A 19,134-nucleotide genomic window follows, 5' to 3' on the forward strand; every position below is an offset into this window, starting at 1 on the left:
TCTTTGAGATGAATTTTTATTTTTTTTTAAATTAGGAACTAAAGTCATGCAAGTTATATTTATAATTACTTGAATATGAAAAACCCAATCCTCAACTGGTATAAGTCAATGTAGCTCCATTGAAGTTCATGCCCATTTACAGCAGGTGAGGATCTGGCTACAGTGTGCCATGTAGAGTACTGTAGTTAACTGGTCATACTGGTATGAATGAAGAAACTGGAGCTGTAATTCAAGCTAAAATGTGCACACGGTTGCAATTAAAAAAAAAAATCCCAGTTATTGCTACATAAATGCAAGTTTCGGCAGTATTGTTCGGTTTCACTTTCATTTAAGCCAAATCCCACTTGAGCAAAACATGTACACGCATGCTTAACTCCCACTTAAGTTCATTATCTTTAAGGCCCTGATTCAGCCAGGCATTTCAACATGTGTCTAATTTAAGAACATGAGTAATCCCACTGAAGTCGATGGGACTTCTCATGGGCTTAGGTAGCTTGCTGAATGGGCACCTGGGAATAAAATGGATGTCGTGTTTTAGTATCCATATGCAAACTTTTACTTTTGTTGTTTGTATCTCCTTTGTTCTGTGCTGTTTGGTTACTTTCCCTTCTGTTTTTCATCTTGAAAGATCTTTTCTGCCATTAACTTGTACTGGGTCTCCACTCTTCTCCTTCGGGCTTCCTACAAGAGAGAAACCATCATGCTGAAATCCCTCTCACAGACTTTTTGAAACCATGAGAACAAACGGGAGGCTTATTAAAACCTTACTCTCAATTTCCAATTGTTCAGGTTTTCTGTACTATTACTTGTTGTTCCTCTCTCCCCAAGAGTGTTGGTTTCTAGTCCAGCACAGTGGACTAGAATGGAACTTAATATGGAAAGACACACATCCTCTGGACAGGACAGTGAATTTCCATCTAAATGGAATTGATTTTAATCGGTTAAGGTGGTGTTATCCATAAAGCTATTCTGGCTACCTACAGCTTTTGTTCATTTAACGGAGAGTTGAAGGTCATTAGAGCAGAGAGCTTGATGATGAGGGCACACTTTATTCACTGTATAAAAATAACCCTGTATAGATGGGTAGTTTACCTGATATTGTTTCTTTTTAATTTCTTCAGCTATACACTTATTAAATTCCCTCTGATCATGTGTCTCTTTGACTTGTTGCAGATGAGCTAGTCTTTGCTGTCCTTTCTGCCTGTCCTCCTCTGCCATAGTCTGCATTTTCAGGTTTGTCCTCTGCTGTGTGAGTTGCTTTGTTTTCATTGTCTGATTCTGCTTTATATCTTGTTCTTTTACCTTCTTATCTTCATTCTCAAAATGCTGCAGCAGCTTTTTCCTGGAGAAGAAAAACCCAGTGAGTTAAGCATTTTTCTGAAAAGATTGTGTTTTTTGTCTGCTCTTCTCTTATCCTCAAAATAAATACACCTGCCTGGTGTAGCTTTCTCAGTGGAAGCAGTTTTACAGGTACATAAACTCTTCAATGGAATAGAAATGTTTAAAAATAAACCTTAGGATAGAGTTTCAGAAGCACTCAGTGGGACTTTCACTGTTCACATCTGTGGGAGCAAAGATAGGATAAAGCTAAGCACTTTTGAAAACCCACCCTGAAGTTTTAGTTGGCTCTTAACTAAACTTGTATGTTTGTAAAGGATATGGTCAAGTAGTTTAAGGCTCCATCTAGAGCAGAGGTGGGCAAACTATGGCCTGCAGGCCACATCCGGCCCATGGGACTGTCCTGCTTGGCCCCTGAGCTCCTGGCCTTGGAGGCTAGCTCCCAGCTCCTCCCCCGCAGCTGGTGCAATGCTCTGCGTGGTGTGGCTGCAGAGCCCGGCCTGACCCAGTGCTCTGTTCTGCACGGCATAGCTGCCTCTCCTGGTGCAACCATGCTGCCAGCCACCGATGCTCCAGGTAGCGCGGTAAGAGAGCGTTGGTTAGAGGGCAAGGGAGTCTGGGGTGGGGGTGTGGATAGGGTCAGGGCAGTCAGAGGGTGGGGAACAGGGGGGTTGAATGGGGGCAGGGGTCCCAGGGGGGCAGTCAAGAATGAGAGGAGGAGTTGGATGGAGCAGTGGGTTCACAGTCAGGGGACCGAGAGCAGGGGTGGTGGATGGGGCAGGGGTCCCTGGGGGGAGGTCAGGATGGGGCGGTTGGGGGTAGTAGTTAGGGGCGGGGGGTCTGGGGGCAGGTAGGGGACCAAGAGCAGGGGTCCCTGGGGGGCGGACAGGGAACAGGGGCTTGGATGGGGCAGGAGTCCCCAGGGGACAGTCGGATAGGGGCCTGGGGCTGGGGCCAGGCCCTGCTTGGCTGTTTGGGGAGGCGCAGCCCTCAGGCCAAAAAGTTTGCCTGCCCCTGATCTAGAGTACAAGATAGAACTTATGCTTTAACTGTGTTTAGGGACAGTCACATTGTAATTTGGTCTCACAAAATTACTTGAACTGGGCCTATGTCTTTTGGGGAATGTCATATTGAGTCAACCCTTTAAATCTTTAATCAATCAGAGAAGGAATGTCCCTTCTGTTTCTTCCACCAGTTCTGCAGGGAACAGGATGGCCAGCCACAGATGCAACTCAGTCTCTTCATTTAGTTTTTTTTATAGTCTTTACAAACATACAGGGCCCAACCCTGCAGTCCTCCCACATGCAAAACTATTGACTTCAGTAAAAATTATGCATTACATAGGGGTTTGTGTTAAAGCCCTGTCCATCAGGATATGACGGCTTAGTCATTTATTCCAAAATTGGTAGAAACAAATATCTGACATAACCTAACCATTAATGTACAGAATGCCTGAAGTTTTGTACTTGTTTCAAAGAAGCCTATGAACAGTGGTTTCCTAAGAAAGGTATAAATCAGTTACAACAGAGCACAATGTGGACATTTATTGATAATTTAAACTAGACACTCATTCTGCTGAAATTACTATGCATATTTTCTATTAGGAGTTCTTCATATAAGTTTAGTGTGCACAATGCTTTACTCTGTGGTCAAAGTCCATTGAACCAAAAGAGGGAAGATGCAGAGTAGCTAATACTTGACCTGTGTGATGTACCTCCGGTGTTCCTGTGCAGTGTAGTATTTCTCTTCAGCCTGCTGTTCTCTTTCATGCTCCCACGTCTGCTGCCAGAATTTTTTCTTTCTTTTTTGTTCCATGCAGGCTTTTCTTTGGCGTTCACGTTCTATTTGATTTTCTCCAAGTTTCTCTAAACAAGGAGTGGCCTGCGGCTGGGAGAAATTAAGCATGAAAACTAGGACTTTAGTCCTCTTTCCTTTGACTTGGTTTATGCATTTTGTATCCTCTCATTGAACTCTAGAGCAGTATTCAGCAGAGACTGATTTCTAGAAAAATACCCACACGCATCAGGCTTTGGGGCAGTACAAAATGCCCTCGATGGAGTGTGCCTGGTGCAGAGCTGTGTAGATAGAAGGAAGGAGAGCTCTCTGCTTGGATTCTATTACTCCTGAATTTCAGAGCCATCCATTCCCAGGATCAAGCATTCTATAGGAGTTGTTTACCTTCCTAAAGCTGTAATCTAGCTCCCATGACTTCAGTGAGCATTGAATCAGTCTCCAAGGTTACAAGCGCCATTGAATCACCATTGAGTTACATGCCAAGTTTTAGTTTTGGGGTTTTTTTTAAACTGAGTAAGATGGCTTCAGATCCTGCCCAGCTGCATCTTGAATTAGAAGAGGAGCTCTCGCGCAAAAACAGAGATGGGGTGGGGGGAGGGGTTAGTAGGCAACAGGGTAACCTTAGGGCCATTTGCTTCTGCAGCTAATATCCAGAACATCATCATCTTCAATTTAAAGAACCAATGTACCTAATTATAATACTGTTTCACCATAGATTACTTACTCCCAGTGATGGCTTGAAATCATGGTGGATTAAGACATCTTTCAGTGTGAAATGTCTTCTCTGAGACTGCTCAATAGTTTCAAACATTGCACTCTGGTTGGTTGGTGCAACAGGGTACATGTCCAAGCAGAAAATGGCTCTGGATTCTGCTTTCCCCTTTGTACACTTGCTGCTGGGAATGCTGATTCCTGGGGATATAGATACTATATTTAATGTGCATAATCTTACTTTTACATTAAAGATAAAAAATGGTAATCATTTGGAAGGGAAAGTGCAATTTTAACCTAAAAGGAACTCTTGTAGGTTCACGATTTCTGGTTCTGGATATCAGTTACTAAAGTAAAAGTTAACTGTGTGGGTGGCATCATGAAAAATGTGGGAAGGGTCGGGGGGGGAGATTAGGAATTTAGAGTTGTTTGTGTGTTCCTGAATCTGATTCCATTTTTGCTGATTCCATTTTTCCACTGGATAAAGTACTGAAAGAGGAGCCCTTACATGTGATGAAGAAGGCAAAACCTGGTGCAGATCTTGCATTTATAGAAATTAATTAAAAGGATTTTTAACTGATGCCTGGTTTAGGCCCCAGTACAAAGTTTTGTTTTGCTTTTCAAAAAGGGGAGTGGGGCTACAAAATAACATTTTTATGAATTTCAGATTTATGAATTTATTTAACCTATTTTAAATTCTAGGTAGTAGTTAAAGGATAAATGACATTGATGGTCAGATTTTTTTTCTGCTTTCTATGCATCATACATACGATTTGTCTACCAATGTTGAAATAAGGTAAGTTTAGACATTTACAAGTACATCTGTGTCACTGCTAGCAGAGATATAGACCCACATTCGAGTCTAACACTGAATGAGATACAGTGCCAGACTGAAGAGGGTCATAGAACGCTTTCAGTGAAGAAGCACCTGTTGACAAATAACTAAGGAAAGAGATGAAATATACCTGGATTCCTAGGATGTGACTTGGGGTGGCTTCTCTTCCAATACTTCCACTCAGGTCTTGCAGCATCTTTCAGTTTGGGCTTTTCAAAAAGACTGGAATCTGTATTAATAGCACTATCCACCATCGTGCTCTTAGTTAAGCACATCTCCTCCTCACTTTCTAAATCAGAAGAGGAGGAGGAGGAAGCAGCAGCAGCAGCTGCTGGTTCATTTTCCTTTGGACTTTCCAATTCTAGAAGTTGTGCCGTGGGTTTGTTATTGGACTCTTGCAGTTTAGTGCCTCTTTGAGAGACCAAAGATGTGGATAGTAGAGGCCACCAGGCATTGAATTTGGGATGGGAGCAGCTGATACATCCCACATGGACTGGTGAACAGCATACACTGTGACAGTGACCATGAAAGGGGGGGCAGATTAATGGGCATGGCCGTGGCCACCTGTACTTACTTAGCTCATCATCTAAAGCACATGAATGGATGGGGGCTCTTAGAAATCTGCAAGTAGAAGTGTAAGAGCTAGTAGTGTTGTGGGGGTTCATAAACTTTAATCTGCTGCTGAAGGGCATGTGAATCATCTCAACTATCCTTTCCCACATGTCTGGTGGAATCCATAAGGCCACACCTAGTGGTACTTTCACTTTCTTGTCATTCCAAAAATAGACCATGATTTCTTCATCCTCTGAGGCTATTGAAAAGAAAAAGGTAAGATACCATTAGACAGTACTGCTCTGGTTGGGAAAATACTAGTTTCTTGACTGGTCTTAGCACTTTAATACACGTTTTCTACCTTTGTCCAAGAGCAGGAACACCCTCCTGTTCTAACACCTCCTCATCATATACTGTACGATATGAAGGCTGCTATTGAATTTGCCATTGTTATCACAGACCTGGCAGAAGTTTTCCTGCAAATCTGTCCCCATGTGAAAGAGACACAAATGGTAATTGTCTGGTAATTTTGGTATTGCAGCCAAATTGGGCCGTGATAATCCAATGACATTTTACCAGTATTTTGATAAGCAAACAGGGCCAAACTGTCAAACATGGGTAGATAATTAGTTTATCTAAATTCCACATGTGGGTGCTCAGATCAGCACTTGGATATATAAATAACCCAGTGCCGATCTGAGCATTCTAACGGGCGCCATCTTCTTAACACTACCCCCATTTGAAAATGGGGTTTCCCTATGAAACAGATAATGGAACACATTATCCTTTCCCCAATGGCTGGTGCCCTTGTTTCAGTAAGAAGTTAAATTGAATAACTGCTAAAAGACTAAATGTAGTGGATAGCAAAGGTGCAAATTTAAAAAGTCACTGTTTTCTTAATAAAAGGTAGAGCAATCTAGAAGTTAACTCTCACACTCAAGGTATTACTAAGGAGCACTTTCTAGGGATCCGTTACTAGTTCCCACTGCATCCCTTGGTATAAATTTTTAAAATAAACATTGCAAGTTGCACTGATGCTTCTGCTGCAATAGCAATATCAAAAACAGTGTTCATTCTTACCACTTCAGGGGATCCCTTCTTACCTCTCAGGGGATCCCGTGTCTCAATGCCCAGGAGGATGGTTCCAGGGCCATATCTGACAAGGTCTGGTTCCCAGGGTGCCAGCACTTTGTCTCCAGGGAGTATGGAGTGCCTCATTCTGTTGACATATTCAAGGATGTCATCCCTGGCTGTTTTTTGCACACATACTGAATACTTGTCACCCGATGCAGGTGGTTTGTCAAACTCTACCAGGAAAGTTCCTCTTTCGCCCTGTTACCAGGAACAAAACAATTATGAGGAAGCCCACCCTGTATACATAATATAAGGCCTTGTACTGCAGTCAGCAGTCCCTTCCATGGCAGCTTAGACTAGGCCTGAACTCTAGGACAGTAGGAATGGTGACAGTAAGCAGCACGTGCTGTGTTAGTCTCTCATCTAGAGAGCTGGAAAGAACTACAGGGGGATGTTTGTGTTCAGCAGCCTTGGTAAAATACCCCTGTGCATATACGACAACTAAGACCTGTATTTTCTCCCCTGCAAAAGACACTACAGGCCTGAGATTCCATGCCCAGCTGTAATTCATGGGATGCTGCCAATTTCACAAACTACCCTGTACGTAGATGGTGACAAAGTACCCAAAGGCAGTTCAGAACTGTTCTCTATTCACTCATGAATCCTTTTCTGTTACATACTGGGTAACCAGGCATTTTATCTTTTAGAAAACAGTTAAGGAGCTTTGCATCAGCAAGTGAAGCAAGCCACTCCCCTGCTCTTCAGAAAGAATAGGCCCTTTTTTCTTTAAAGTTTTAAGTGCTAACAACTTAATGAATTAAAGCATTCACTAGTGTCTCTGAAAAGACATGCTGTGCCTTGGTTTGCAGGGGAATAAAGCCCTAAGTGTATCCATAACACACTAACAGTTTTCCAACAGTATTGATGTTTATCTGTCTATTCACAACAGTAGGTGTGGCACAGGCCATAACACCACAAAATTAATCTAAACGTGGCTCAATGCCCAGCACGACTGGCTCAGAAACAAAGAGCCTGTCCCTGCAAGGTGCTGAGAGCCCTGAGTCGCAGCAGGAGCCAAGGCTTCTTGCAACCTTGCAGGATGGGCCCAACTGGGGCAAAACGACCTTCCAAAAAAACATCAGCGCTGGTGGAAGAATGGGACGCCAAAGCGTTACAGTAGCATAGCGTCACAGCAGGAGCTTCCCTAAAGAGATCAGTCTGGTAGTCCCTATCGGACAAGCAGCTGCCTTGTTTTCTGAATAATGGGCATACCCCGACTTTCCACAAGCCAACAGTCCCTTTTGCAGACTAGAATAGCTGCCAGAAAGTCCGACATCAGGAAGAGAAGGCCCAGCAAAGGAGGCATAGAGGCTGCATACAGGTGTCATCTCAGCCCATACCTTTGTTATCCGGAGCAGACTCATACAGCATGCTCTTAATCAATAGGTACAGTAGGATGGGCTGGACCACTGGACACTACTGCCCATATACATGGTCTTTAATCCACTGGAGCTATATAATCACAAATGCAGATGCTCTGGTTGTGACTTGCCTCCTGACTTCATGCAACAGCCTACATCAGAACCGACAGAAATGATGCACAGACCCCACTGCACAGCTGATCTGCCTTTGCACCCCCCCCCAACCCAGTTCCACCCATAGCAGGGGTTCAAGTGGTGGAGAGATGCTACTGGGGGTCATTCTGCAATCCATGAATTTGACCCTTTGTGAATCTCTTCTGGGAGAGTCCAGGGTCTGATCCATGTGACTTCCTACAATGAACAGATCTCACTGTAATGGGGGCACACAGTAAATTAAGAATAGCTATACAAGATAGGTGAGCTAATAATCACTTGCCTCTATCTCCTGTTTTATCGTACCAAGATAATAAAACCCATCAGATTCCCTTCTTGCTAAAACAGGAACATGAGCAATGTCCACTGATTTTTCCCACACCTTCAGCCCCTTACATGCTGTGTCAGGGAAATGTGGACAGTGGCCGATCCATGAGCACCTTGAATAAAAAGAAAAGGGTTAGTGGTGAGAGCAAACGGCTTCCATAAGTCAAACGAAGACAATCTATTAACCTTCAAGGGCCAGATCCCGGGCCCTGGTGGACCTGTTTTGTTCCACCCCTATGGTGTAAAGCAGGCAGAAGGAGCTGGCTGAGGATTTGCCTGTGCAGGAGAATCCCTTGCTCGCATAACTCAAGCAGCTCCTCTCAGCCTCACACCACTGTGCGGGAGGGTGTTTGCTGGTTGTGGAAGGATCACACTGTGATCCTAGTTTGGTATAACCTACAGCAGTAGTTGCTCTAACTTATGCTCTAACAAACTAGCCTCTAACTGCCCTTAACATCAGGTTAACAAGAGGTGTCCCAAGTTCCCTTGAAGCATTCCCCTGTGATATCCAGACCCTGTACTGGCTACTCTCAGAAATCCCAGCTCCTTTGCCCTCAAAGGAGCAGTGTGCCCCAGTTTACCACTTTTACCCTAAATCACTTTTGTATAAAGTACTGCATTTAAATAAACCTTCTTTTGTTTTATCATAAGAAAGAAGAGAGACTCCACTAGAAAAAAGATGTTTAAAGATGTTCCACAGTAATGGAAACATCCAGTTACAATAGAAAACAAATCATAAAATGCAAACTAGGGCCTACAGTTTATTAATAGTTACTTTTCCTAGCTAACAAAGCACCCCACCCCTAGTTCAGTCTGTTGCAGAGTTGGCTGGCATCACAGGAACCAGGATCCAATTTTTCATAAAACCTGCCCCCCATTCAACAACATGTCTCCTCAATGAATGGATACAAGGAGTCTTTTTCCATCATGTGTTACACTGAATCAGTCTTTCGTCTTTATTCACACACAGGGCATTGTCTGTTGTTATGGTCCTTTTTACCTCCAAGTGGTTTTGATTGTTTGCAGTTGTCTTTGATGGTTTTCCAATGACTGTTCTGGGACAGGGCATTATATCACCAACTGAGCAGGGAGGGATGACAACTCCCTCCCACTCGAGTGGGCTATCACCCAATCATACGATGTTTTCTGACCAACTTTAAGATGATACAACATAGTTTTCAATATAGTTAAATTATGCCTTAAATATTACCCGTACACACATCTCACAATGATTATGAGTATTATTAAGTTACAAGCTTTCAGTAGAGACCTTACATGCTACCTTTCATGGAAAAATACCACGAAAGGGATGTATTAAGTGTAGTGAGTTTGTCAGATCTGAGAAAGGAGTTGCTTGTAAAGAACAGCTGGCGCCAATGGGCCTGTCTCTTTAGTTTGTGGACTTACTTCATAGCTTGTTTTCAGTCGTCAACAGTGTTGCAGAAAATTTTAATCAGTAATGGTCTATAAAGCTGACAATGAAAAACATTGTGGCAATTCTCAAACTATCTTCAGTTTGCTAATTTGTCAAGATGGGTAGAGACTGGAAGTGAGAAAGCAAATGACAGACACAAGCAAGAACTTTTTATTACCTTTGTGGGATGAGAAGTCTGGTAACCCAAGCAGGATGCACCATGGAAGACCCACTAGAGAAGGGATCGATATTAGTTAGGAAGTTGCTGCATGAGAGTTTATCTAGTGCTGTCATTGCTCTGCAGTACTTGTGCTCTGTAAACAAGGATCTTCCTGGATTCTCCATTCCCCCATAAGCAGTTACCTACAAAATGGAACTGTGATAATTTTATATTTGATGTGAATAAACATGACGTACCAGGTTTTAAGCAAATATACACAGTAGTTAGATGATGATCACAATGACTTACATTTTCTAGTGGCTCCCAAAGGAGTTTTACATAAGAACAGGAATCAAAAGTTTGCCTACCACTGAAAATGCAGCCACTTCTGGTGTGAAATATAACAACTGTTTAACAGTGCAGAGCAACAGGAACTGAAGATTAAGGTACTCAGTTGAAATTACAGGGGGGATTTAGGTAGCTGGAATGTAATTCACCAGACTTGAATTTGGCCAGGAGAAGTCAGTGTGGTTAACACCCCTATACTATCCAAAACCCACTGATGTCAATAAGAGCCTTTCCATTGACTTCAAAGGACTTTGAATCAGACTTTTACAAAAGGTGATTGGCACCTTAGCAACATTAAATAAACTAGAAAAGTCTTCGGGAATTTCCTGTTTTAAATCAAGTCCTCCATAGATTAGTGCCCTCGAACACCACTGAGAGACTCATAGTTATGCCACCTCAGGAATCAACACCATCACCTGCTGCACCTGCATTCTTCCTAAAATGATTCCCATCTGTGTCCTGTCCCAACCCAATCCTACATATTTTATGAGCTATGACCAAAATCACAGCTGGAGCTGATATAGCTGAATGAGCTCGAAGACAGCTTTTGAATGTAGCACTAGATTAACGTTGCCTGTTACTTGTGTTATAGTGATGTATTTAAGGGGCAATCATTTGATCTTGCAGCTGTTCTGTCATGTTTTATGATGAAAGGTTATGCTTTTAGCAAGAGAAGGAAATCATGGCTCACATTTGACAAGTGAACAGATAACTATTCTGTGGCTGTCAAGTTAAGATTTACAATGCTATAGCTACCTTGTAACCTGGGCAAGATTTAGCAGGACATTTCTATTCTAACTAGATTTTTTATATTACTTTAAAATATTTATACATGGGGTAAAATTTTCTAACTGAAAGACAATTGGACTATGCTCCTAAATTACATTTGCAAATGGAATTTAGGCTCCTATGTTATTTAGCTGCATTTGAAAAATGTTACCTGTGGATTTTACTCTCTCATTTTCTCTGGTATAAAAGACTATCATCTGGCTGCTCTTTTGATAAATATGGTCAGATTTCAGCAAATTCTTATTTAACAAACCAGTATTTTATATAAACTCCCAACTAGATCATAAATTGCAACAGGATCACATATTGCAACAATTATTGTAATAATCTCTGCAAAACTTGTGTCTGCAAATAAGCAAATAATGTCAAGGATATTGATTACTTTACAAGCATACTGATTCTTACACATAAATATTAATGAAAAAATTAATGTAATGTAAAGTTAGACTTTGTGTTGATGTTCAAATTAATTTTATTTTTAACTTAACATTAAAAAAAAATTTTGCAGTGAATTTAGTGCTGGGGAAAGATATTGGCCAGACAGCCCTGAGGAGCAAAGTCCCTTCTTATCCACAGAACAGATACAGCATGGGCAGAGGAGAGCAAAGACACAGGTGACTTGTATAAAATTATATTATGTTTACTGAGCAGCTTCAATTACTTAGATACAGTGGTTCTGGAAACTGAATATATTGAACTTACCAGATATTGAGAGTGCCCAATCTTGTCCTCCCACACCTGGCCTGACTTCAGAAATCCTGCCCTTTTGCCTGTTCAGTGTGAAAAGTCATTTGTTGCTAGTGTTTTCCAGTTACTAAGCTGGTTGCCATAGATTCATTACCAACAGGAAGTGACTGTGTTGAAGAAAGCCACGCATGCACGTACATGAGTGTTTCAGCCAACAGCCAAAGGAACAGTAGTCCCATAGATGATCATCTAACACATATCCATTCTATTTTAAATGTGACAGACATAATCCATTCGATCAAAGTATCAGTTACCGTGGTGGGGTCATAGTGTAGGAATGCATTGTGCATATACAGTCTATTTTGCACCCTTGAATGACCAAACACAATTTTATTGACCAAGACAGGGTCATATGAACCTGTGGGATTAAAATAAAAATGCCTATATGAGGTAACAAAAGTGCTGCAGTGCAGTTAGGGCAAAAGGGAAGTGGTTGAGCTGGTGTCACATCACTTTACAAACATTAAGTCATTAAGCCTCACATCCATCTACTAGGTAGATAATAATACAGTATGCTGTGTATTACAGTAACACCTCAATGCCCCAAAGAAGATCAGAGCCCCATCATGGTAGGCACTGTATAAACAGTAAGAGGGAGTTCCAACCCCTAAGAGCTCACAGTCTAGACTAGACAGATAAGGGGTCAGAGGAGACACAGATAGGTGAAGTGATTTATTTTTATTTGTATTGCAGTAGCACCCGCCTCATTGTGCTAGGCAGTGTACAAAAACTTAGAGACAGCCACTGCCCCACAGAGCTTCCAGTCTGACTTTCCTAAGGTCACTCAGCAGGTCAATGTCAGAGCCTGGAACATAACCCTGATTTCCTGAGTTCCAGTCAAGGGGCCACCCACTGGACAATACTGCCTCCCTCCCATTTTCAGGTGAGTAAACAGAGATTTCTTAACCTGGAATAAGATCTAGGAGTCTTCCTGATTGTTGATCCCTGCTCTGACCTCTAGATCTGTCTCCTCTTCCATAACATTAATGAATTGTTGCAAGGGCATTTCATTGCTCCTCTGCTGGGTTTTTTTACATTCATCCGCTACACATATGAAATCCAGTACTTAATTTGTGCCAGGGCTGAGCCCCGGCACCTCTAGGCTTGGCAGTTCATAGCCCTGGCACCTCTGGGTTTGCTGCATGAATTATGAATGTAAAAAAATTGCTCGAGCCCCGGCACCTCTTTCACTACAAATTAAGCACGGCTGAAATCTCATTGCCAGCTAGTGAAACAAGATCTACTTTCGAGCTGTTTCATCAGAATTGTATTTCATAGTCTTTTAACCAGATGATTGTCCTAAGGAAATGAATTTAAAACAAGTGGATGACGAGCAGAATTACTTCTGATCCCTATTGTCTTGGAAAATAGCTTGGAAATATAGTGTCCAAAAGCTTGGAAAATAGTCATGCTGTCTTCCTCCTCCTGAGAGGAACTCAGGCATGAAGTCATGGGGGCTCCCATGTTTTGAAAATCAGGCCACTTACTCAGGAACCTGAATGTGGACTTGAAGATCCTATTTTTGAAACTCTTGGGCTTAAAGCTTTGTTTTCACTCAGAAAAGAGCAAAGATAAGCTTGGTCATGACCAGGTCCAGTGTGGGCTGTAGCAGCAACAAAGCTTTTAAGCCTTCAAAAACAACAGTGGAGATTTCAAGATTTCAAGTAGAATGGAGAGAGCTACGTGTGCACTAGAGACCTGCCTCGCGCGTAAAGGGATAGTACTGCAAACAGTGACTAGTAGACTAATGTTCCTTTTCTGTGCCATGGTAAAACTCGCTTTTTGCTTCCATAAACCCAGTAGCGTACAGATGACTGCTGGGCCTCAAGGAAAAGCCACATCTGGTTTAGATTATCAGCTGCTAATGACTTTTTCCTCAGTACTTTGCTGCACCCATGTTGCAGTGGCTCTCATTATGGTATGTGGAGAGCCTTTTTATTGAATATCAATAAAATAGGACTGTAAATAATATAGCACCATTCAACCCAAGGGATGTCAAAGCTCTTTGCAAACTATGGGCTAAATCTTCCTCATCACTCTCATGTGAGTAGGCCCTAACTAGAAAACTTTGCTGAAATGCAGCGAGCTGTGGGGTGAAACGGTCAGCTATTTAAGAGTGCAGAGCAACAATTTAGGACATGAAGTGAAGACAACATTATCCCAGTGAAAGTGCAGCGACATACAGGCTTACATGATGTCATTCCCCAGCGCCAGATTCTGCCACCCCTCCTCTGAGTAGTATCTTACTATGTCAGTAAGTAAATCCATATTCAGTGATTTTCAACAAGACGACTCATGAACTAAGCTCACTGACAGCATGGGTGATGGAATCCAGCTCACAGATTGGAGTTTGGCCAGGAAAAAAGGGGTTTAAAACCACAGTAAGACTTCCAGGTTTCAAGTACAAAAAAGAATTGGTTAACAAAAGGATAGAGCTGCATTTCCAAAAATGCTGCATTTTTCCACATTCAGGTAACTATTTTGAAAAGTGTTTTTACCCCTTTTTAATAAATAATAATAATTCACTTTTATAGTGCTTTATATGAGTAGATCTCAAAGTATTTCAAAAGGTCACTATCCTCATTTTACAGTTGGGGAAACTGAGGCACATGGGGGGCACTGACTTGCTGAAGTTCACCCAGCGGGCCTGTGGCAAAACTGGAGTCCCAGGCTATAGCCACTAGACCAATACACAAGCAACTTTAAAAGAAAAATTGGGGAGGTGTGAAAATGAGCAGGAAATGAAACATCCCTGAAAACAAACAGAAGCTGAGCCCCATCAATGAGAAGGTTACACTTTATTTAAAATATGCAGACTGAAATGGCATATACATTTGCTCCTTTCTGAAAAATGAAACGTAGTCCTACTTTCGGTTTCCAACTAACAAAGTTAAAGGATTTTTTTCTAATTTCCATGAATTAACTAAAATAGTTTACATTTCATTTTCTTGTAGATTAGTATTTCTCATCTCAATGTAATTCCCTGTAGGTTAATTTAAACTCTTTTCCCAGTAGACTGGTAGGGATGTGTGCTTTGTACAGTTCATAAAATGTGTCAGTTTCACAGAATTATTTGTGTCACCAATAATGTGATTGTTATTAGCCTCAGCTGTGATTATTTTTCTTCCCTGGAGCAGTTCAGATAGTCCTCAAAACTGGATCTCTCTGGCCATTGCCTTGGAAGTATGGCCCAGTTCCAGGTTATTCTTCTCTGTCACTGCAGAATCACTGCACAGAACGGATTGTAGATGGTGAATGTATTTTATTGCAGCTCGAAGTGTTTCTACTTTGCTGAGCCGTTTCTCTAAGTATTCCTCAGGCAGATGACGTCGGAGTTTGGCGTATCCTTCGTTGACACACTTAACCCTCTGCCTTTCCCTTTCATTCCTTTTTCTGATGAAAGCTGGTCCGTAAGAACAGTCACCTCTGCCATAATTAGCCTGGGCCACTTGGTAAGGAAAGTTGCAAGGATCCATGTAGAAGTTCTCTGTGATCAACTGCTCGGATGTAAAAGGAAGTAGTGGCAAATCCTCAGAGCAAGTGAACTGGGTCGGTGTTTCAGGGTACACATGAAACGTGACAAAAGGGTCCCCACTGAAAGGCCTAGTCACTTGTACATGTTGTGAGTCGTAGATGGACAACGTGTCCATGAAGTTACAGTAGCTTTTACTATCCATTGGGTTTTGTGTTTAACCTGAAAATGTATATTTGCACATTAACTGAATGATTCATACACTACAACTACTTAAATGAGTTAAGTTCTATTACTGACATAGACAGTAAACTATTAGGGGCAGGGATTGTCTTTTTGTTCTGTGTTTGTACAGCGCCTCACACAATGGGGTCTTGATCCATGACTAGGGCTCATGGGTGCTACAATAATACAAATTATAAATAATAATTTTCCAGAAGGAGGGATTTTAATGCATTTCTGATATTATCAAATGATGTGTGAGGTTGTCACATGGTATGTAATGATGTCCTAACTGAATAGCATCCTTCACATACACACAAAAGTGCATAATCACCAGCATACGCTATAGAAATTTACTAAGCATTGACTAAAGATAAAGTAATCCCTTCTGCCTCCTAAAGGAAACCACAGTTAAGCTACACTGAGAGCTCAAATTTACTTGGCATTTGTAATACCAGATCCTCTTCATTTCCAAACATATTTCCAGCTCAGTCTGAAATTGACAAAAAATACTTATTGCTGGCATTATATAAAATAAAACTGGCTGAATTTTTGTTCCTTCCTCCTGTGCCTCTAGTGACCTCAATCTCCTTCAATTCCCTCTTCAACCCTCACCACTTTCAGTTAGCATTCTGCCACTCAGAGAGACACAGGCACTGCCATATACCCATCACGCATTGGCAAAGTAAACAGCCTCTCCATCCCATCATTCCCTCCAAAAACCATTACAACTCAAGTGCCTGTAACCTTCACTGAGCCAAACAACACATTCATTAAGAGTTTTAAACTCTCCCCTTATTTTGTCTTTTCACCGACATGTTTAAAGTTTTCACTCACTGTATTATGTTGCAATTAGATTGAAAACTCCTTTGTGCAGGGACCTCAATCTTATCTTTATGTCTGTAAAGTGACACACTGGTTCCACAGGTCTCCTCTGAAGGGGATTCCTTATGGATTCTTGTACCCAGGATTGTTTTGCCGAGCCCGTCCCCCATCCTTCCACCTCCCATTGAGACGGGATTATTTGAGGATCATTTTAATAGCCAGTATTAAACAATGCTAATGAAAGTTGTTCAGATTACATTCCAGCTGTACAAACACTTTGTTTGCTTGTTAGTTTTATTAGGGAGAGGGGTTTCTACATGGTAAAAGTGGCAAAGAGTCCTGTGGCACCTTATAGACTAACAGACGTATTGGAGCATAAGCTTTCATGGGTGAATACCCACTTCATCGGATGCCGCTTTTACAGATCCAGACTAACACGGCTAGCCCTCTGATACTTGTCTACATGGTAAGTGAATGAACTTCCCTTTGGAGTATTGCATAGAGCCGCACTCGCTTTAATTCATGATGGCCCATTAGAGGACCACATACTCTCGCTACACCTGCCTGACAGCTGATATGACAGAACCAATTGTCCAGGATTTGTATTTAACCATTAAAATCACACTTGGAAGTTTGAGAGAGACAGTAAAATCGTCTCTCTAATACAAAGTTATATTGTACTTCTATGGGATTGTCAAGACACTATAAGAGTAGTTTAACCTCAGCCCTCCAGTAAGGTTTTTGTAACAAAGCTACCCTTTAAAAATAACGTAGCTGCAACTTCATAAGACCACTATTGGTTTTCAGTGACTGTGTGCAATCCTTGCCTGTATAGAGACCAGCCTGATTTCCTTTTGCTACCATCCACCCCCATGTCATCAAGGTGGCACCATCTAAAGTAGTCAGGTTCCTTCATGCCCTCTAAGGGAGAAGAGGGAGGAGAACTAAAAAGCATTACTGGAAATGCCCTACTTCCATCGCTCATTAAAAATAAAATTGCCAAGCACTAGGTGTTCAGTGTGTACACAGAAGGATGTCTGCTACCTGACAGAGGGAATGCCACCATTGATTCAACTCCTTCACAAAGATTTGGGGCTATTTTAGCAGATTTTCCAATACTTTCATACCCTCTATACTCAAAAGGGAGGGAATTGTGTGACCAAAGTTTGAGCCTATCTTCAGATCCCAAGTGCACATTATTCCCGTGTGTAAAGTCATGTTCAGTCAAAATATTTGTGTATCCAATCTCAAATTCTGTTTTAATTCAGTTTTGATTTTACTAAAAACTTTCACTGAATTGAGAATCCATATTCACCAAAAATTCTCCAAAAGAGAAAATCAAATATGTTCTAGAACAGATGCTTTCATAGGCTAGCTGCTAGCATAAACATGCACTGAACACACAAATTCATGTTCAGTTACCGAAGACAACTTAACTTGCTATACATGAGGGGAAATCTGAGGTGAACATATAGCTATTATAGATAAATTCAAAACAGCAAATGGTGATTGTTCCTTTTGTTAATATGAGAAGAAAATGAATTATTTTCTTTGATTATATTCTACTGACGTGTGAATGTGAAACATTACCATAAGATAAAATCTACACGAGCACTGTATAGCAAAAAACTGAAAAAATCAGAAATTCATAGCGTTGACTGGATGGCACTAACACTTTTGCTACACACCAGAATTACACAAAACACTCTCTGGCATCCTAATGTCCAAGACAAATACAAAACCAAAGATTGTTTCATTGCTATAGAGACTCACCTGTTCTGAGATGGAGAAAATTCTCAAGTAATCCAAGGAAACAGAATTTTCAGGCTGCTCAAAATGTCTGTAAAATATCAGAATTTTGTATGGAAAATTAAAAGTTTTAAAGTTAATATTTTCAATTCTGACCTGCCAGTGTAACTTATTTTATCAAACAATGTGTCATTCTAAATACACATTAAAATAGACTATTTGAAGTACTCATTAAATAGCTGACAAGTTATTTACAACAATTTTGATTTATAATTATTCAAGCCATAATGCTATATATTTTCAAAGACATATTGCTTTCTTTTACATCTCTTACCTGAACTATTGTTGTTCCAAAGCTGTTTTGTTGTGTCAAAGACTGGTGTAATTTATAGTCAATTGACAATATGCAAAGTAGCTTACACTTAGATCTGCTCTTTTCTGGTTTAGCTTTTTCCACCCACACTGTAGCTATAATGGCAACAAATATTAGAATTATGGGATAGAAAGTTTAAATGTATTAGATACAATTGAACTAACTTAGACAGTAATCAGTGACAAATTTTATTTACAGCCCTTGGATCCATATGCTATAGCAATTTGCTGTAATGAATGTCCTTTTCATTTAATTGAATTTTACACCCAAATATTTAAAAGAATAAAAACTAGTTAGCACTTCAGTTAGATTTTTATTGTTAAATACAGAAATCTCAATATATTTGAACAAGAGGATATATGAAATTGATTTTATGGTAATGTCACAAGATAGGTCTTGCTTTGAGTAATCTTTAAACTGCTGCTTTGGTGTGCTAATTCCAAAATCTCAACACTGGGCCAGATTCTCAACCCTTCTCCACTCCTTTCCATTACTTGAGGAATAGAAACTGCCTGGATATCCTCTATGGAGAATTCCCAGTAGCCATACAGATGGTGTGTGAGTTGCACACTCACTGGCTAATTTCCCTAATTTGTGAACAGTTCCTAGATTAGGGTCAGGGTGGAGCTGAGGCGAGAACTAGGGAACCTGAACACAGATTTTTAGCATCTTTACCAGCAAGTGCATCTTTAAGTGGGCAACTACTACCTATTAATTGTGCCAAATTAGTTTATAAAACTTTTACTAAGTATTATAGACAAGTTCTAACTAGAATTGAGTGTGTATAAATTAACTCATTTTGAAAGCCTCAATTCTATAGTCTAGTATTA

At 40.9% G+C, this 19,134-nt stretch overlaps 2 protein-coding genes across 5 annotated transcripts; both read right to left on the reverse strand.

The window, feature by feature from the left end:
- Positions 1-43: 43 nt before the first annotated feature.
- LOC311521441 (uncharacterized protein C11orf16 homolog) lies at positions 44-11,699 on the reverse strand. Of its 4 annotated transcripts, none has more exons than XM_084629775.1 (9): positions 11,619-11,699; positions 9,798-9,851; positions 8,162-8,318; positions 6,334-6,562; positions 4,809-5,489; positions 3,857-4,044; positions 3,053-3,225; positions 1,093-1,342; positions 44-681 (listed from the first exon to the last, which is right to left on the reverse strand). In XM_084629775.1, exons 2-9 carry the CDS (start codon positions 9,839-9,841, stop codon positions 598-600), a joined length of 1,806 nt encoding a protein of 601 aa, XP_084485901.1. In that variant the 5' UTR covers positions 9,842-9,851; positions 11,619-11,699; the 3' UTR covers positions 44-597. The 4 variants fall into 4 exon arrangements, with proteins under 4 accessions (XP_084485901.1, XP_084485899.1, XP_084485900.1 ...); XM_084629773.1 differs by having other exon boundaries at positions 9,798-9,995; XM_084629774.1 differs by having other exon boundaries at positions 9,798-9,982; positions 11,619-11,681.
- Positions 11,700-14,573: 2,874 nt separating this feature from the next.
- ASCL3 (achaete-scute family bHLH transcription factor 3) lies at positions 14,574-18,496 on the reverse strand. Its single transcript, XM_084629764.1, has 3 exons — positions 18,266-18,496; positions 17,956-18,022; positions 14,574-15,357 (listed from the first exon to the last, which is right to left on the reverse strand). Exon 3 carries the CDS (start codon positions 15,338-15,340, stop codon positions 14,813-14,815), a length of 528 nt encoding a protein of 175 aa, XP_084485890.1. The 5' UTR covers positions 15,341-15,357; positions 17,956-18,022; positions 18,266-18,496; the 3' UTR covers positions 14,574-14,812.
- Positions 18,497-19,134: the final 638 nt, after the last annotated feature.

Source organism: Lepidochelys olivacea (genome assembly GCF_965140295.1).
Source record: "Lepidochelys olivacea isolate rLepOli2 genome assembly, chromosome: 6".
In the NCBI taxonomy this organism is placed as follows: Eukaryota; Metazoa; Chordata; order Testudines; family Cheloniidae; genus Lepidochelys; species Lepidochelys olivacea.